Genomic DNA, 19,509 nt, shown 5'->3' on the forward strand with positions numbered 1-19,509 from the left:
TGGTGATGTACATTAATTTATCGGCCATTGTCTTATCACTTTAGATTCCATGTATTGTTATACAGTCTATAAAAAAATAGCTGGAATTAAAGCTGTTAGTAATATGTAATCATTAAATCTATAAAATTATTAATTAATAATACTATTAGTATATACCCCTAAAACTATAAAAGGGAGGTAGATTAAATTAACTTCCAATGTTCTCTCCCGCTCGCTTATAGTTCTGTGAATCTTTGTTTTAATCCTAAGAAAATTTAAGGGTTCTACGAAAATTATATGATGGATTTTTTCCTTTTAAGGTTTTGGAAAATATACAATTTTAGTATTGTAAAAAAATCAGTAAATTTTACCTAAAATATTCTTTATTTTAAGATAAATGTATGTATGTCTGTCTGTCTGTCCTATTTGAGATCCGATATGACTAAACATTTCTTATGAAACCTAATGTTTTTGAGCCAACAAATTAGATAAAAACTTTGGGTACCTATGTAATACTAATTTACAGTCCAATGTTCCATCCCTCCATAACAAAAAATTGGCGAATTAAGATATTTTCCAGAATAAAATTAATGGATTTTTCGTACTTGACCCCAATAAGTCTCGCAGCCAAAGATTTTGCACTTGAGATCTCAGAATTAATCAGGAAAAAAATTGTTCTAATAAAGTTTCCCAAAGATAAATGCACTTAACCGCTACAGTTAAGATAATGTAACAGGGTGTTTTAATAAAACGGGTTATTTTGGTACCAATAATTTAGCAATTTCATATTTAAAACATATGTCAATTCTAGCATATTTGACTTGCTGAGCAGGAAAGATTAAATAATAAGGTCAAACGACAGACAAACATTTCGAATTATTGAGCAGCTTTGCTACTAAAAAGAAGGTGTCCTTGTGTATTACACATTGCACATATCTACAGACAGTCCAACAGGCCATAATTTAGAGATAGAGTGGCTGATCAACTAAAAAAATGTCAGTTTTGCTGTATTAAGATACCACTTATGTAAGATAGGGATGAACTGAATTTTAGTTTCCGAAAGTGTACTTTGCATCCGCGTCCTATCTCAATATTTGCTACTAGCTAAAAAAGCTTCAAACTTCCAAAAAAAATCTAAATTTGAAGAAAACTAAATTTTGAATGTATGATATATAAATCGTTTATACATTATATCGCTTTTCCTTTTGACCGAAGTAGCTGAAAATATCGTTTGTAATAATTGGGTTATCTGCTGTACAAATTTGGAAATTATTGAAGAAATAGGCAATCCATTTTCAGCTCACCAAGATAGGACTAGATACTCAGGGAGGGAAGGGTTAATGGCGATTGAATTAATGTACAACAATACACTTCCCCCTAATATACTTTCCATCTACAATAGGCAGAATTTTACATGTATAAATTAGGGGGGAAGCTTGAAATATTGTCCTATCCCTGCAGAAAGTTGGGATCAACTGCAGTTCACGGTAAAATATTCCTGGTAACGAATATTTCAAAAAACCTATGAATTTTAAAGGCTACTAGCTGCTAAACGGCTGAACGTACAGATCATGCCCGCACACTGTTTTAAGCAGCATAAGAAGGCCTACAAATAATCTGAAATAGCCATAAAACAATAATGCATAATTATCTCGCAGTGCAGAGAAATTCGCAAAAAAGGCCTATTTTACGCGTTTTTTTCAGTGAAGCTTTCCCTGTGCATCAGTGTATCTAGTAGCTATTCCAGATTATTTGTAGGCCTTCTTATGCCGCCTAAAATGGAATGCGGGTATGATAAGTACGTTCAGCCGTATGGCAGCTAGCAGCCTTTAAAATTCACAGATTTTTGGAAATATTCGTTCCCAGCAATATTTTACCTTGAACTGCAGTTGATCCGAAAGTTGTAATTAGATTATACAAAACCAATCCAAACTTATAACATTTTCCTAGTAGTCATACAAACTTTAAAAGATCAATATTTAAGAATAGCGCAGTGTATTTGTAAATAGTTGTGTTCGCATGGCCGTTTGAACAATAATATTAGCATGAAAGATCATTACTGCCTTATAAGATAGACGACCGATTTTATTGATTCCCTCTAAAAAGATTATTTTCTAAAATTATTATTTTACTTACAAAAAGACAAAAAAAAAAGAAAAATTGTAAATCTTAAAGATGAGATACACATACAGTGAGGAAGTGGACAATGGCTTTGGATCAATCCCCACTGCTATCTTTCTGATAATAATTCTGCTGGAAAATTGGCACACTTATCTTTAACTGCATGTTGCTCTTAACTACATACGTGTGCAGTAGCATGTCTTCTGAGAGGTAGAGGACAATGTGGTTTAATTCAATCTACACTTCTTTCTTTCCTCCCATATCTATTCGCAAGGACTATTGTGTAATAGTTATTTCTCGCATCGTATTATAAACAGCTTTCCGCAGATATAGAATGTACAATTATAAGATCAAATCCGGTTTTTTAGCCCCAAAGTGCCGAAGGCGCGTCCTAAAAAAACTGGTTTTAATCTTATGATTGTACATTTTTATATTCGTAGAAAGCTGTTTATAATACGATGCTAGACATAGTTTTTCCGTATGGATGAGAACCGGTTCTTATCCACCGGATTCGAATGAATACGAGAAATATTATTCTGAATGTTTCCAGCTCAAACGAGGGAAAGATTAAACAATAAACAATTTCTAAATTGACTATACAAAATATGAACTATTTATTCCAATGCCCATTAAATGCCTACCACCTTACCACCTGGTCCAGCAATCCAGGAGAACTAAGGATGACTGTTACGCACACTTCTATGTCCAAACAACCAAGGATATTAGGTTAAGTAACATCCAACAGACAACCAACTCTCTGTGATGCACGACTTTACAACTGTGCATGGTAACGAGTTGCGCCTAATTTGGTCCAAGGCATTCTCCCTACTCTAACTCGCGCATCTGACATAGCAGCAGTAGGAACCATTTTTAACGTCTTTAGTTATGACGCGGTGTCGACCCAAGATTCGAACCTATAACCTTCCATACGACGAGCGGATGCGCTACGCGTTGAGCCACGGTCGCGGGTAAGAAAATGCCAAACCTCTTTTAAATCCTAAAGAAAAGCTATGTCTTACATGTTTTCATAAATTTAAATCATATTGTCCACAAGTACCTGCAAACTTTGTTATAATCTAAATGTTATTGTCGCGCTACAATTGACATTAATCTTTAAAATAAATTTTATTTAGGAAAATGGGAGGATGATTTTGGAGTCAAGTCAACTTGCAAGCAAGAAAAAATTGACATCTTGGAGTACTGTAAACAGGTACAATTTTTTGGACCGAAAATTTAATCTTCTCTCCTTGAATAACAAACTCAATTATTATAAACAAAACTACTCCCTTCAAGTCTAAAACTATTGGTGAAAAAATATGGACACTACCTCTTTGAACCAACCAATCAATTACCTAATTTTAATCACCAATAAACGATTTCCTAGGTTTCCGCCGAAATTAACTAAAAAACTGTAAGCCTAATCTCTTGAATTGCACGTTCTTTGTCTTTTAGTTGTAACTTTGAGTAACGATAATAGATACAATTAAAAATATTTTTTGTATATCCTATAATTAGATAAAATTACAAATTGAAATTTTTTGAATAGTTTACAGTAAACTAATGTTAAAATCACCATACCTATAAATAATGTTTAATTTTCTGAAGTTTGATTATAAAATATTATACTTATTTAGTATAATAGACATCAAAAAAGCTCATTTATTGAATTCTATTCTACTTTTGACGTCATATGTACACCCTTAAAAGAAAGATGATTAAAGTCCCTCTTCATTTTATGACGTCATACGATAGAATAACCAATGAGGGGCCAGCATAAATTTTACCATTGGTCAATTACAGTGTATACTAGCCTCTTCTTGGCTATTCTGTGGTATGACGTCATAATCTGTGGAGGGACTTTAATCGCCTTCCCTTAAAAGCGTATTAAAAAAGTATTGACAAATTATAAAAGTTAAATATAGAGTAACTACGTTCTCAGTTTAAATCACAACCATAATAACTGTAATAGAAATCTATTTAAAATATTTTTGTGAGAAGTATAGTTTACATAGAATGACGAAGACAGAGGTGGATTCTTAAAAAAAACTTTTGACTTACTGTCTCACTAAAATTAGTGAGGCTCGCCAAAAAAAATTGTGAAAAATCCTCCAAAATCGAATAAAAATCTACAAAAAAATAAATAAAATCAAAAAAGGGTTATTAACATAAGATTTTGTTTAATTTTTGTAGATTTTTAAAACGATTTTAAAAGATTTTTAACATTTTTTTAGCGAGCCTCACTAATTTTAGTGAGGCAGTGAGCCACAAAGTTTAAGAATCCACCTCAGGCTAAAAGAGTTTAAAGTTATGGTGTACATTACAATTAAGCATATGCTTTGAAGTTCGTCTTTATGTTTGACACTAGATCTCTTGCTGACCCGGGTTCATTTTTTTAAAACTTGAAGCATAAAAAATTATTGTGTTGTTTTGTTATGCCGGGAAAGAATGTGTGGGAGGGGGGAGGGCTGAAACTCCCAAATTTTTAGGGTCCAAATAATTTGTACATATTAGCATTGGGTTTCAGCCACTCTACTTATCCGAATCCATATAATAGCGTGTAATTAGGAAATCATTTTGTCATACATTTTGGTTGACAATGTGATTTTAAGTCAGTTTTTTAACATATTTTTGTGGTTTTCTGTCTGTTAAGATCCCTGAAACGACTGAACCGATTTTCCTATAAATCCAGGCAATGTTTTTGATTATCCTGGACATGCTTTATGTTGAAAATGTTTTCAAAAGATTTGGTGGGTTTTCTGCCTGCCAAACCACTTGGTGGGAACAACTAGGGGCGAAGGCGCTAGTATAAAAAAAGTAACAAATATTTTAAAGCTTGTTTTATTTTATGGACCTTGGTTGATTGACTTAACGAGTTATTTTTTCCGGTTGTCAACCAATTTCTATATTTTTTCAATTGGTGAAATCAGGGACGAAGGAGACAAACTAATTTAAAACTCACCCCACCCCAACCCCAAAAAAATATAAGTTTTGTGAATGCTGATTATGTAGGGAGGTGTATCCACACCTCCCCCCCCCCCACCGTAACAATACAGCAACAACCCTCTCTTTAGTACAAACCACTAAAGCTCGCACCCACCCCAATTTTAGTGTCAAAAATAATAATTGGGATTTGAAAATTTTCGGATGCGCTTCGCACACCCCCCATGAAAAAAACCTGTGCACGCCTTTGCATGCTGCCAATGTTATAATATAATGTATAAACTTTGGCAAAAAAAGGTTTACCTTTAATTGTCTAATCCCTGAATGTCTGGTTAAAATATGTTTATCAATTTGCTTGGCTATAACAATTTGATTTCATATAGAAATACGCTCAAAAAAGTTATTAAAAAAGTTTTATTTATATTGATTCTAAGTTTAATCTTTTGTTTAGTCAAAGATAAAAACTCTAGTAAGAATTATGTTACTTAAATTTTATCTCTTTATAAAGATTGCTTATTGCTTAAAAGTTTAATTAAGTTTTTTTTTTTAATCATAAGCAAAATAAAAGTGTATTTTAAATCAAAATCAAAAGTCATCAAAAGTACATTTTCATGCTCGTGCTAAAAAAAGGTAGATGTTGTGGTGAGCATTCACTTTCGCATTTGAGTTACACTTTTCTGATCATTAGAATCGAATTACTTTTTTGTAAGGTTAGGTTAGGTTACATAAGGTACTGTGTATCACCACAGGATTTTGGCCCTGAAAGGTGGTGCTCCTCTGGAGGGGTTAGGCTTATGAAAAAAAATCTACCCGCCCTCCCGCCTTTTTTAAAACTTATTTTCAAACAGACCGCTACCTTCCCTTTGCTTATTCCAATCTCCTTTAGATTATTTTGATTATTAAGATTATTGCTATTTTGTCTTTTTGTAACAAATATGCACCATATAAATGTAATGCTATACGGAATTGAATGCACACCTGGTGTTGTTCAGCTGAGGGGAAAACTGTTTGTTTAAGTGTGACTAATGGCTGAATTTTTAACATGGTTTCTTTGAATAAATAGAAACAGTAACTAGAGTGTCTTAAGACATCTTTATCAAACTACCCACCTACTCTAACTATTATTATAATCCAATCGACAAATGAGTAAAATAATGCTATTATTATTTTTCACTCCTACATCTTCATTCTAATAAGTGAAGAATTACTTATTTAAGGTAAAATATCACTTTCCCATAAAACCTTTTTTCAACATTGTCAAAAATCATCAGTTCCGCATCATTTTACCACAGCAAAGATTACACTATAATTATTAACATTTATTACCTTTTTTTACACATGCCTCTTTTAAAAAAAAATGAAACTTCTAGCTAGCTAAAATATCTGATAACACCATCCACCACCCCTGCTCCATCCTCTCCCCTCCTACTGGATGAACAAACAGACTAATAAATGTCCATGCTAGCTACACAAAATGAAGATAACTTTCCCCCTGTCATAATATCCACGTATATCAATATCCATTTAAAGGTTAGCAATCGCACACTATTGTTATATTCTTTGACTAATCGGAAAACCCTAGATAAGCTTGTGTAACTAAGGTTTAGAGATGTAGCTACTCACTAACTTTGTAGCGTTTATATTTTTAAAAAATCAGCGCAGCTACTTTTACTAGGGTCCATCTGAGTAGATTCAAATAGGGATCTAAAGGGATTTGACAATGGCCAAATATTGATTTACATCCATTATGATGATAAACAAAATTCCCTCTTATCTAGATCACAATTATTGGTTGAAACGATTGGACACTTAACTTAATGAATCAACCAATCAAAATTCATTAAAAATCGCCAAAGTTTTTGTGCCAATGAATAAGAAAACGTTATTGTAAAACTTTGGGGACTAATTTAATAAACAGTCCATTGTCCAATCTCTCTCTGCATGATATCAGAGCTGGATCTTTAAATCATTTTAGTGGTGAGCCAGATCAGGGTGAGCCGAATTTCAGCCAATCACAGTGCGGCATTTCATAAAATGCTGTGCTCTCATTGGTGGAAAGTTGGCTCACCCCGATCTGACTCACCAATAAATTGATTTAAAGATCCAGCTCAGCGTAAATCAATGACATTAAGTCGATATAATATCGACTATTAAGTTTTATAAGGTACAACCTGTATTAGGCTGTAATGGCTGCAGTAAAGTTGTGTAACTGAACATTTAATTACAATTCGAGGTCAGATTTCCATTAATAAACTTTGTTTTCAAACTAATTTTAATCAGATTTTCATATTGTCGAGGCACTTCACCCGCTTGACAGCAGGGAGAATTCGGTTAATCAGCCTTAAAACACATCATCAAACCTTTAGTTTTTTAGCCAGATTGAAAAGCTCAGCTGGGCTACCCCAAAAACTTACTGAACCTAACCTAATCTGTGATAAGATAAAAGGTTGGATTCTCACAGAAAAAATTGTCTTATCAAAAAATACAAAAGTGCAGTTAATGTCTGGCTTGATAGCAGCTGGTTGACGGCTGCCAAACCATTTTTTCAAAATAAATACATTTATGCTGGTTCTGGTCCGGCATGCTAGGGCAGCCTTTCTAAACTTACAATTTCATTCGTATTATATTTAATGGAATATAGAACAAAGATGGCAGCATACATATGCAACGAAAGGCATTACGTTTCAAATTATTAAAGAAAGTTAGGGTCATGGAAAGAAAACGAAGTAATGCACTAAATGTGTCTTAAGAAAATTATAGATGGACAGACAGGCACATTTAGAATTACAGAGAAGTTACACAACTAGAAATATGAAATGTAAACTGATTTATAATATCTGACATAAAATATTGGATTCACCTGCCCATTTAAAGGAAGAATGCAATAAATACACCGTTCTAACTACTGAAAGACAGCCACAAGTAAACCCAATACCCCAAATTTAAAGATGCTGTGAGTATTGGTGCAAAAAATGGGGACATGATTCCAGTGACGTCATATTTTTCTTTCCCAAAAAAGGGAAGGGGGGAAGAAAATCTCTTCAAAAGAGATGGGGAAAACCCCCTTTTCTCCCATCTCTTTTTTTCTTCCCCCCTTCCCTTTTTCGGGAAAGAAAAATATGAGGTCACTGGAATCATGTCCCCATTTTTTGCACCAATACTCACAGCATCAAATTTGAAGCCTTCAGAATTAATAACAAAAAAGTTTTAGGCATTTTAAAATGACATTTTATGTACAATGAAAATTTTGAAAGATTTCCATTGCTCATAATAGAAATTACAATATTCAATTACATTGCCTAGACACAAAATTATAAGCTAATGAAAAATATAATTAGTTACTGGCAACCTAAATTTATGACAAAATAAGCTTATAATATTTTTTCTAGGCTATGTAGTTTAATTTCTAAATTTCTATCAAAAGTAATGAAAAACTTTCACATTTTCATTTTACATAAAATGTTATTTGAAAATGCCTTCAACTTTTTTGTTATTAATTCTGAAGGTTTCAAATTTGTGGTATTGGATTTACTTGTGGCTGTCTTTCAGCAGTTAGAACGGTTTATTTATTGCAGGCTTCCTTTAACACTCATCAAACAAGTTTTATTACAGAAATTTTAAGAAATATTTATATATTGAGCGTTTTTATCTACCAATCTTGCCAATCTAATAATATCACTATGACTGTCATGTGTCTTACATAGTATGGCTTTGAAAACGATTATTATCTGCTGGATTAGAACCGGTTCTTCGTCATTCTCATAAATATCATGTATAACATTCAATTTTCCACGAAAAAAATGCTAAAATTATTACCAGTTTTGTTAGCCAGAGCCTTTGGACCATCGGGGCTAATATAACTTGTTTTAATCTTTCAAACAATTTTTAATTTTTACATCCGCGGAAAGCTGTTTATGATACTATGCAATGAAAAACTATTGTTTAATTTTTTGAAAGAAAAGTTTACATTTTATCCTTGTACTTTAGGAGGCAAACTGAAACTGTTTTATTTTGTCTATTTTTGAAGTCATTATTAATATATTGTACACCTTTAAATGTGCACAAAATAGTGTACATTGTGCACATTATGCACACAGAAGCTGTGATGAATGCACAACAACTATTTTTGTTTGTTCTTTGCTTTGGAAACTATACAAACTTAACAAGAATATATGAATAATCAAATCGTATAAAAAAAAAATAAAAAGTTTACAACTGCACTCAAAAATAGTTAAATTTTCGAGGGTTGGTTGATAACAAAGTACAACCACATCTTTTGTAGTAGTTACTAAGGCACTGTCGAACCTAACTTTTGCAGACAACCAACCATTTCCATTCACGACCTCTGTCTGTATAAATACTTATCTGTGCAATGTACATGAGTTGTGCCCATCCATTTCCAAGAAATTTCTTTCTGCTTTGATTGTTATGTCACAAATTTGACTTAGCAGCAGTAGATACAATTTTTAAACATAAAGTTGGAACATGGTAGGGGCTAAATTTGATTTGATTTGATCTGAATTACGACAACGAGCAAACACAACGAATTTTCACAATTACCAATTAAATATAAGGACAGCAAAAAAATGACGTCATAAGATAAAATTACCAATGAGAGGCAGGTAAAAATTTTTCTCGTATTCATTCGAATCCGGTGGATAGGAACCGGTTCTCTTCCATACGAAAAAACTATGTCTAGCATCGTATTATATCCAGCTTTCTACGAATATAAAAATGTACAATCATAAGATTAAAACCAGTTTTTTAGCCGGTGCCTTTGGCACCTCGGGGCTAAAAAAAAACTAGTTTTATTCTTATATTTGTACATTATATATCCGCGGAAAGCCGTTTATAATACGATGCGAGAAATAACTATTCTCATATTCATTCGAATCCGGTGGATAGAAACCGGTTCTCATCCATACGAAAAAACTATGTCTAGCATCGTATTATATCCAGCTTTCTACGAATATAAAAATGTACAATTATAAGATTAAAACTATTTTTTTTTAGCCCGGAAAGCCGTTTATAATACGATGCGAGAAATAACTATACCATTGGTCAATTACAGTGTATAAGTGGTCAACTTTATTGTAAAATTTCCTTATAATTTCAATAAACTTTTGACATGTCTTTATAGAGCAAATGCTGTTTTTGCCTATTTAAAAAAATATGCCTTTACTTTTCACTTCTTCCTCCAATGCTATGTTTTACCGTTTTTTTTGTATGTTTAACCATCCCTTTATCTGTTCCAAACTGCAAATAACATTAACATTTTTCTCCAGTAGTTTAATGAACAAAACTTTCAATGCTTTGAAGTAATCAAAGTATTTGGATGCAAATATTAATCAAAAATAATTCTGAAAAGTTTTTGGATTGCAACAAAAATGCAGAGAATACATGGATTTCAGGAAATTAAGAATTAATAATTGCTAGGAATATTTTTAACATAAAAGCAAGGAAGAATAAGTCCAAAAATGCTTCTTCATATTAAGGGACACTTAATTAAATGATTAATTTACATACATATAATAAAATGTTTACAATGTTATTTGGTAAATTTAGTAAAAAACAAGGTATAGGCATTTCTAGGCTTTGCAACTAGAAATAAGTTACCCATAAATCATGTATAGAAAAATATTTTTATCTTTTTTTTATTATTTTAACAGTAACTAAGATTTAATTTTTTGTACATTTATTAAAGATTTAATTCCTTGATTCCTGGAACCTTGTATAAGCTGCATGGGGTGGCTTGCTTAGTCACAAGTTATGAATATCCTTGGCATAATTTTTGAACAAAGTAGCACATCAACTCTTTAATAAGTTTTTTTGCATAAATGATTAAGGTGGATGTTAGTTTGTGAACAAATTTTCGTTTTTTTGTTCATCAAAGAGTATTTTTACTTCATTAATTGGAAAAAAAACAATAAAAACACATTTAATGATTTTAAGAATAAATTTACTCTATCTGAAATGAAAAAAACGGTTATTAATGGCCGTTTCGTCGTATTTTCGCAATAGTTTTTCCCCTATTTCTAGCCCCTACGGGGGACTCTAACACTGCGGGGAAATCACCCAACCTAAATAATCAAAATCTACTGTGAAAATATGACGAAACGCCCTTTAAGAGGCGTTGCCACGAAAGGGACTATACCCAAAATTCCAAGGGTCTTTTAAATATTGCTAAAACTTTTTGTAGCTTTAGAGATAAAAACTAAATTTACTTAAGGCAATCATATATATTTAGTAGTGGTGTTTTTCCAGTTAAATAGCATAAAACATGTTAGGCATATTATATAAAAAGCACAACCTTATCGGTTCAGTGGATAGTGAGATCTTAGTGCTCTAATAGACATACCAACAAACAAATATAATTCTACTTTCGATTATAAAATATTCATTCTTAATATGGAATGTCAATATATAAAAATAAAAAAAAAACTTATGTAAATTTGCAAACAATTGCTGACAAAAGAAATCATTTAGTGAAAAGATTGGCAAAAAGATAAAATCCAGGTGTGTCATAGTTCCCCCAAAATGTCATATTCGCAAAGTGTTTCCTAAATAAGTATAGATGTGTAACTAAGACAACTAACTGGATCCAGTATTGTGGATCTTTTTCATCTGCTAGTAAATTACTTTCTGCTCTTTTGTAGCGACGTGGCTGTGTTAATATTTCAGACGTTATTGGCTGATATTCAAAGACCCTATTTAAAGTTGAAACAGGGTCCACTGTTATCTAACCCCTTTCCTCTCTATTGTTTTACTTTAATGATTCATATACAATAGCAAATTAATTAGAGATATTATTACAAGAAGGTAATTTATGAAACTTAAATAATTGGCGAAACTTAGAAGCCTAGATAATGAACAAGTTTACGCGGGAATTTTTTTTCACTAGATAGGAAAAACAGCCCTCAATGAGCTCATATGAAAAGCAAATGTTTACTCTTTGTCCACGCCTTGTTTACAGGCGTAGGATTACAAGCATTTTTATTTTAAATAAACATATATTATTTTACAATATATTCTAAACAGCGCTACTGCTCAATAGACAAACTTAAGTACGACAATAAATATCCTTTTTTATAAGGGAAAAGGGGGAGGGAAATTTCGTGTTATAGCACTTTTATTTTCTTTAACCCCCCCCCCCCTGAAATTTTTCAAAAACTGAAAAGAAAACTGCAATTTTATATTTAAAAAAAAGAAAAGTAAACTGTAATTTGAAACATATCATAGAGAAACTGCCAGAGATCTAAAGGAATAAGAAAATGGTCAAAAAATTTATAAACATCACTTATGATAATACACAAAGTTCCCCTATTTAGATTACAATTAGTGCTTGAAACCTTTAGATATTCAACTTAATGAAACAACCAATTATGATTCAATAAAGTCCCCAAAGTTGTTAAGCCAACAAAAAGAAAACTTTATTATGAAACTTTGGGGACTAGTGTAATAAACAGCCCAATGTCTTCTCCCTCCCTGAGAAACTGCATAGTTCCTAGTCTTTGCTGATAAAAACGCTTAGGCTCTACTAAGTTTAGAAAAGAAGTGTCGAATATTTAATGACTGACAGTCTGACATACCCTATTTATAAAGTAGCTGCGCTAATAAAATGCATGTCTATCCCTTCCTATGTACTATACTTGTATTTTTTGCTTATTAATATTTTGATTGTTCTAGTTTACAATTAGGTCAACAGGATGCATAATCAAATATTATAATAGAGCTTCATAATTATAGATAGATTAAACCAACTCTATAGTTCTATTAGTACATACTAGGATGCATATAATATATTATAATAGAGCTTCATAATTATAGATAGATTAAACCAACTCTATAGTTCTATTAGTACATACTATGATAAATAATAAAATATTATAATAGAGCTTCATAATTATAGATAGATTAAACCAACTCTATAGTTCTATTAGTACACACTATGTGATGAATAATAAAATATTATAATAGAGCTTCATAATTATAGATAGATTAAACCAACTCTATAGTTCTATTAGTACATACTATGATAAATAATAAAATATTATAATAGAGCTTCATAGTTATAGATAGATTAAACCCACTCTATAGTTTTATTAGTACACACTATGATGAATAATAAAATATTATAATAGAGCTTCATAATTATAGATAGATTAAACCAAATCTATAGTTCTATTAGTACATACTAGGATGCATATAATATATTATAATAGATCTTCATAATTATAGATAGATTAAACCAACTCTATAGTTCTATTAGTACACACTATGATGAATAATAAAATATTATAATAGAGCTTCATTATTATAGATAGATTAAACCCACTCTCTAGTTCTATTAGTACATACTAGGATGCATATAATATATTATAATAGAGCTTCATAATTATAGATAGATTAAACCAACTCTATAGTTCTATTAGTACATACTATGATAAATAATAAAATATTATAATAGAGCTTCATAGTTATAGATAGATTAAACCCACTCTATAGTTTTATTAGTACACACTATGATGAATAATAAAATATTATAATAGAGCTTTATAATTATAGATAGATTAAACCAAGAATGTAAGAATTGTTTTATTAACATTTTATTAACATTTTATATAACATTTGATTATCTCGACACCCTTTTGGTCAGACGGATAAACGAACATACCTATCTTTTAACCTTTTTCGGTTTGTTTTAATTCTTATGGATGTGATGTTTAGAAATATAATATGTTTTAAAATTCATAAGTTGCAATGCAGTTTATCATCAAATTTCGTAGGTGAGCATTCACCCCCGTGTATTGTATAGTTGCAACAAGAATGACAAAGCAGCAGAGCAGAAAAAAATCTGGATAGACAATCAGATGTTCAGTTGTCATAAAAAAGAGAGAATATGTAATTGATCCTTTTTTAAAACTACGAAACCCTGATAAAAATAGAGATTTTCATCTTTTGAAGCCAGTTATACATATACTGCATGATCATTTGTACAAGGATTATTCACCAAACATTTCAGCTGGCTATCTTAGATAACAGCAGAGAAAATCACATTTCCTCCTGATGGACTGACAAAGTGAGTTACAGAGTAGCTTTGCGACTAAAAAGACAAACTAGTAGAAAGAAAAAGGGATTTTCACGAAAAGAGTAACGAAAAGACTGGTTGTGACAATGTAAAATTAAGCGGTTTTGATGACTGATACATGTGCAGAAGTGAATGCACACCGTAATTTAGTGGGTGTAGAAATATTTCAAACTAAACAAACATGATATCAAATTTGTGATGAACTAAAATTGAATTTCCGAATGTGTACACAGTTTCCTCGGTGTTTTCTCATCTTTTATCAATATTTACTACTAGCTAAAAAAAATTAAATTTCCAAAAAAAAACTAAATTTGAATGTAAAAAACGATTTATACATTATACATTCAAAATTTAAAGTTTGAAGCTTTTTTAGCTAGTAGTAAATATTGAGATAGGTCGAGGAAACGCCGAGGAAACTGTTTACACATTCGGAAATTCAAATTCAGGTCATCAAATTTGTTTACATTCATACAAGGCCAATTATGTCCATATGTAGGCCGTAGGGCAGCTTTCACAAGATTAGAGCAGTAAAATAGGATCAATTAACTGTTGTACTTTTTAATGAAAGGGATAGATAGATAGAGAGAAATAATAAGAGAAAAAGTTAGAGAATATGTCATAATTTCTTCTTAGCTGTAGTCGACGTACATTATTACTATTTATAGAGTAGCTGCAAAACTGAATAAGGATTGTAACTTTTTGTTTTCATTGCTTATTATCAAAATAAAACAATGCTTTTGTCCCAATTTTTTGTAATTGCAAAGCTACTCAATAAGTTTTGAAATTAGTAGTTCTTCCATATGATTAAAGTATTCGGCAATTTTTCTAGAGTGCCATGTTAAGCACATAACCTTCCTACTTTAATTTAAAATATTTTTTTTTAAATGGGGGGGGGGTGGTTGGTTAGTTTGTTTGTCTATTTAAGTATTGGATAGCCCCACAGGATAAGACCACCGCTGATGTAATCCCCGCAGGGTTTAGGCATAGGAAAAGTACCCATCCTTCTTTTCAATTTATTGAAAAAGTAAGGGGTAGGGGGTTTGTAACTCTATGGACACTCGATGGAGGAAAAGATCAAAATATTCATTCCTACAAATTATTCTAAACTTCTAGTTAAACACCTTATCAAATTGATAAAAGCTTTTCATAGCAGGTGTTTTGATTAAAGCACATCTACTTCGCACATTGTACTTTATTCATATAGCGATTAGATGGATCACAAACAATCTTGAAAAACGTATTTTTGATGCTTATGACAGTTCGGGATTAGGTTCGGTAAGGGTTCGAGCTCCCGCTGGGGTAGAAAAATTGTTTTTAGGTTAAAAAAAGGGGGCTGGTAGTGGTCAACAGAATTCGTCCCATTTTTAGATACAAAATTTCAACTTATTTAATAAGTACTAAAAAAAATGTTCGATGACTGGGAGATTTGAATTAAAAAAAACGCTACTTGTGAACAGCTGTTCCTTGTTATTTTGCATTTTAGTATTTAACACCTTGCATTAAATTTCTGTGCTTTTGTGTTAAAATTTATGCAAAATTTAACCTTAAAACATTTTTATTATGTACAAAAATTGAGAGATCTTTTATTACAAACATACAAACTGACAAAGCCTTATCTGTACCACTTTTGCACCACTTTTGATTCCTGTGACGTCATATAAATGATGGAGATGAGAGGAGAAGGGGAAAAAAAACCTAAAAAAGAGATGGAGAATCCCTCATTTTTATTACGTCACAGGAATCAAAAGTGGTGCAAAAGTGGCACAGATTGGACTTCGTCATAAAAACATACATCCAGTTATTTTTTTAAAAGCGAAGCTTTTCTATAATTAGGGTCGGTCCGTCCGTCCGTACGTCCGTCCGTCCGTCCGTAACGGATAGCTTTTTTCGTTAATTTAGGCATGTTAGAATTGTCCTATCGATTTCAAATTTTGCATGGAGATTCCTTTAATAGTTAGGTACGATTTAGAAAGCGTAGCAACTCTATAATCATCACTAAAATGTCCGTACGTCCATTTTAAACATGTTGATTTTTTTACTTTTAACAACAAATTTTTATGTGATCTTATCATCCGATTGATCTAATTTTTGGTATATTGATTCCTGGGACAACAAAGTATAATGTAATAAGCGAAGCAACTCTATAATCAAGTCCTAAAAATGTAAGTATGTCCATAAACATTATCCTGAATCAAGCAGTTTTACATCAAATTTATTTACAATTTTGCTTTCACTCTTATACATTTATATTATGATTATTCAGTTATGACACTATACTAAGTGCTGATGTCTGTTTTTCCTACCGTTTCAGTGCTTCGCTTTTATGGGTGTTGTCATCCTTGTTATGATAATAATTTTGTTTGAATTTTGCAGGTGTACCCAGACAGGCATATAGTCAGTGTTATCGAGTCTAGCAAATATGAAAAGGTAATTGTAATTCGATACTTTTAGAGTTTTTTTTAGAAGCTTTTCTAGAGTTAGGGTAGGTTCGTTATTCCTTGATTGTATTTTTATGCATGTTTATAACAGTTTCAAAACTTGTAATGTGATTGGTTGAATAATTGCTTCTTATTTTGACATGTTGGTTTCAAGGTATTTTTACTTTAAGCCTAAAGAAGATATTTGGCTTAAAGTGTAAAAGCTGAGATAAAGCTTTTTATGGTGCCTATAAAATTGCGTCATACTGGCCTACCATTGGTCAATTCAGTCTTTGTAGTGGCCTATCATTGGTCATTTGTATTGTATGACGTATTTTTTTACAGTCACTATAAAGAGATTCAAAGTTGAGATTTATAGAATGATTAAAAACAATGTTATTATAATCATATCAACAGGAATTATATGATAACAAACCAACACTATATCTATTTACCAGCAGCTACGGCCCTAGAGTCCTCTAGGGGCACCAGAAGAGGGGGGATTTGAATTCAATAACCCAATATTTTTTTTTTAGATTTAAAAAGAAATAAAAGTTTATGGGGTAGTTTTTTTAGTTAAAAAATGTAATTTTAAATACTTTTAATGGAGGGGGGGGGGGTTCTAGGGGCGATTTCTCTTGAGAGGGTGGTGGTACCCTCCCCAAAAATAGTTATAAACCTTCCCATGACCTATAAGAAGCTACCCTGTAAATGAGAACCCGATCGGTTCAGCAGTTGGCGAGATTCTTCAGTACAAACATACACACAAACACACAGACAAACAGTCAGACATCCTGTTACTTTATTATAAGAATTCATTTACAAATATTTTTAATGATTGGGTCAAAAATCCTTGTTTTTTTTGTTGCTGTTGCAAATTTACTCATAAAATTTAGAACATCCAATAATAATGATGTACCCTCACTTTCACACGTAGCATAGTAAAAGATAATTATAGGGTGCTTTCATACAAAGTACTCTGATAATCGCTGATAACCCCCCCCCCCCCATTTCTTTTTTTTAATAAATGGTACGTTTGTTTGTTTATTACTTTATGTTAAGTTAGGATATGTTATGTTAGGCACTGGAAAGCCATACAGGGTTAGGGCACAGGTGGTATAGGAACCGCAGGTATGATACCGCAGGGTATCCCACCCCCTCTAGCAGTTAAAAAATCACCATTATTTGAATACGAATAGGTGGGTGGCTCCCCCACCGAACTCAACCGGCACTTTTAAATTCTGTGAAATAACAACCATTACAACCTTAAATTCATTTAATAGTCCTTTCCTCTTTGCTAAACTCTCGTCATTAAACAAACCCACATTTAAAATTTATTTGCTATCTTTTCTTTATGCGCATATGATACAGTATGCATATATTATAATTTGCGGAAATAAATGCACACCCAACATCCAATTAGTGATTAATCTGAAGATCATTAAAACTCTATAAATTTTATATTTTCCCTCTGAATTTGATTAACCCAATTTATAGAGATCATAATCCTTTCATCAGTGCAGGGATACAGGGATCTAAAGGGATAAGACAATGAACGATAAATTTATATACATACACAATAAATATACACAAAATTAGCACTTCTATAGATTAAAATTAAATGTTGAAACATTTAAACACTCACGTTTAACACCAACCAATCAAAGTTCACCGAAATCTCCAAAGTTGCTAGGCCAGCAAATAAGAAACTTTATTATAAAACTTTGGAGACTAGTGTAATAAACAGCCCATTGTCCCCTTTCTCTCTTTGGCAGGGATAGAAATAGAAATAATGAAAAACAAGGACTATTTTGTTTATTAGAAACGCAGCAATAACACGCCAATAATAGCAAAATGCGGATATTTAGACGAAAAAAAAAAATTTTAAGATTATGAGAAGAAAATTATTTTTTTTTTTCATATTATTTTTAATGAATAATAAAGAAAATAGATGATTATTGTGGCAGGGGAAAAACTGTCGTTAATTTAGCTTGCTATTTCCCCTGTCATTTATATATTGGTAAGTTCGTTCATCCAGTTAGAGGGTAGGGATGGGATAAAGAAGGGGGGGGGGTAGATCGTTATTTTAGCCTGCTAAAAGTTTCACTTTATTATTAGATCGAACGGTTGAGGTCTCTATAATGCAAAAAAATGACAAACCTTAAGGACCTCTTTAGGGTATAAATACTATAAACTTTACCCATTAATCCTTATACTAAAGTAACAGGATGTCTGTGTGTCTGTCTGTGTGTCTGTCTGTGTGTCTGTCTGTGTGTCTGTCTGTGTGTACCGAAGGATCTCGCTAACCGCTGAACCGATCGGGTTCTCCTTAACAGGGTAGCTTCTCATAAGTCCCGGGAAGGTTTATAACTATTTTGGGGGAGGGTACCACCACCCTCCCAAGAGAAATGACAAAAAAATCGAAATTTTAAAAAATTTAGAGGAGACTTCAACGTCAAATAAAGAGGTATCGTCATAAAAATTAACTTTAACAAACAAAAACATTTAAAGTGCCACTAGAGGCCTCTAGGGGCGTAGCCGCTAGTAATATATATAAAACAATACAGGGGAATAGTGGCAACGCCCCTTAAGGGGCGATTCGTCGTATTTAAAAATGGCTTTTGATAGGTTATTTTAGGTTAGGTTAGGTTCTTTTGGGTTAAGTGATTGTCCGACATGGTTAGAGCGCCCCGCAGGGGATAGAATTAGGAGAAAAGCTACTGTGAAAAAGACGAAGAATTGCCCCTTAAGGAGCGTTGCCACGAAAGGGACTAAACCCCAATACAGGATTGGATAAATTACTCTTCCTCCATTTATAATAAACAAAATTGTTTAGTAATGCAATATAATTACTACAATTTAATTTAATTTGCTTGATCTATTTTGCCATGTACTCTATATCGAATATCCTGCTAAATATGCAGAATTACATATGGTTATACTTCAATTCCGCAAGAATATCAT

The 19,509-nt window shown here is 32.0% G+C and overlaps 1 protein-coding gene across 1 annotated transcript in view; it reads left to right on the plus strand.

The window, feature by feature from the left end:
• The window catches only part of LOC145319694 (amyloid-beta-like protein), a 201,179-nt gene that overhangs the window by 101,210 nt on the left and 80,460 nt on the right, over positions 1-19,509 (plus strand). The window contains exons 3-4 of the mRNA XM_080161986.1: positions 3,234-3,310; positions 16,502-16,555. Of these exons, the coding sequence (XP_080018112.1) occupies positions 3,234-3,310; positions 16,502-16,555 (131 nt within the window). The remainder of the gene's footprint in view (positions 1-3,233; positions 3,311-16,501; positions 16,556-19,509) is intronic.

The sequence above is a fragment of the Acartia tonsa genome, chromosome 5, assembly GCF_053477335.1.
Source record: "Acartia tonsa isolate MP-2025a chromosome 5, ASM5347733v1, whole genome shotgun sequence".
Classification (NCBI taxonomy): Eukaryota; Metazoa; Arthropoda; class Copepoda; order Calanoida; family Acartiidae; genus Acartia; species Acartia tonsa.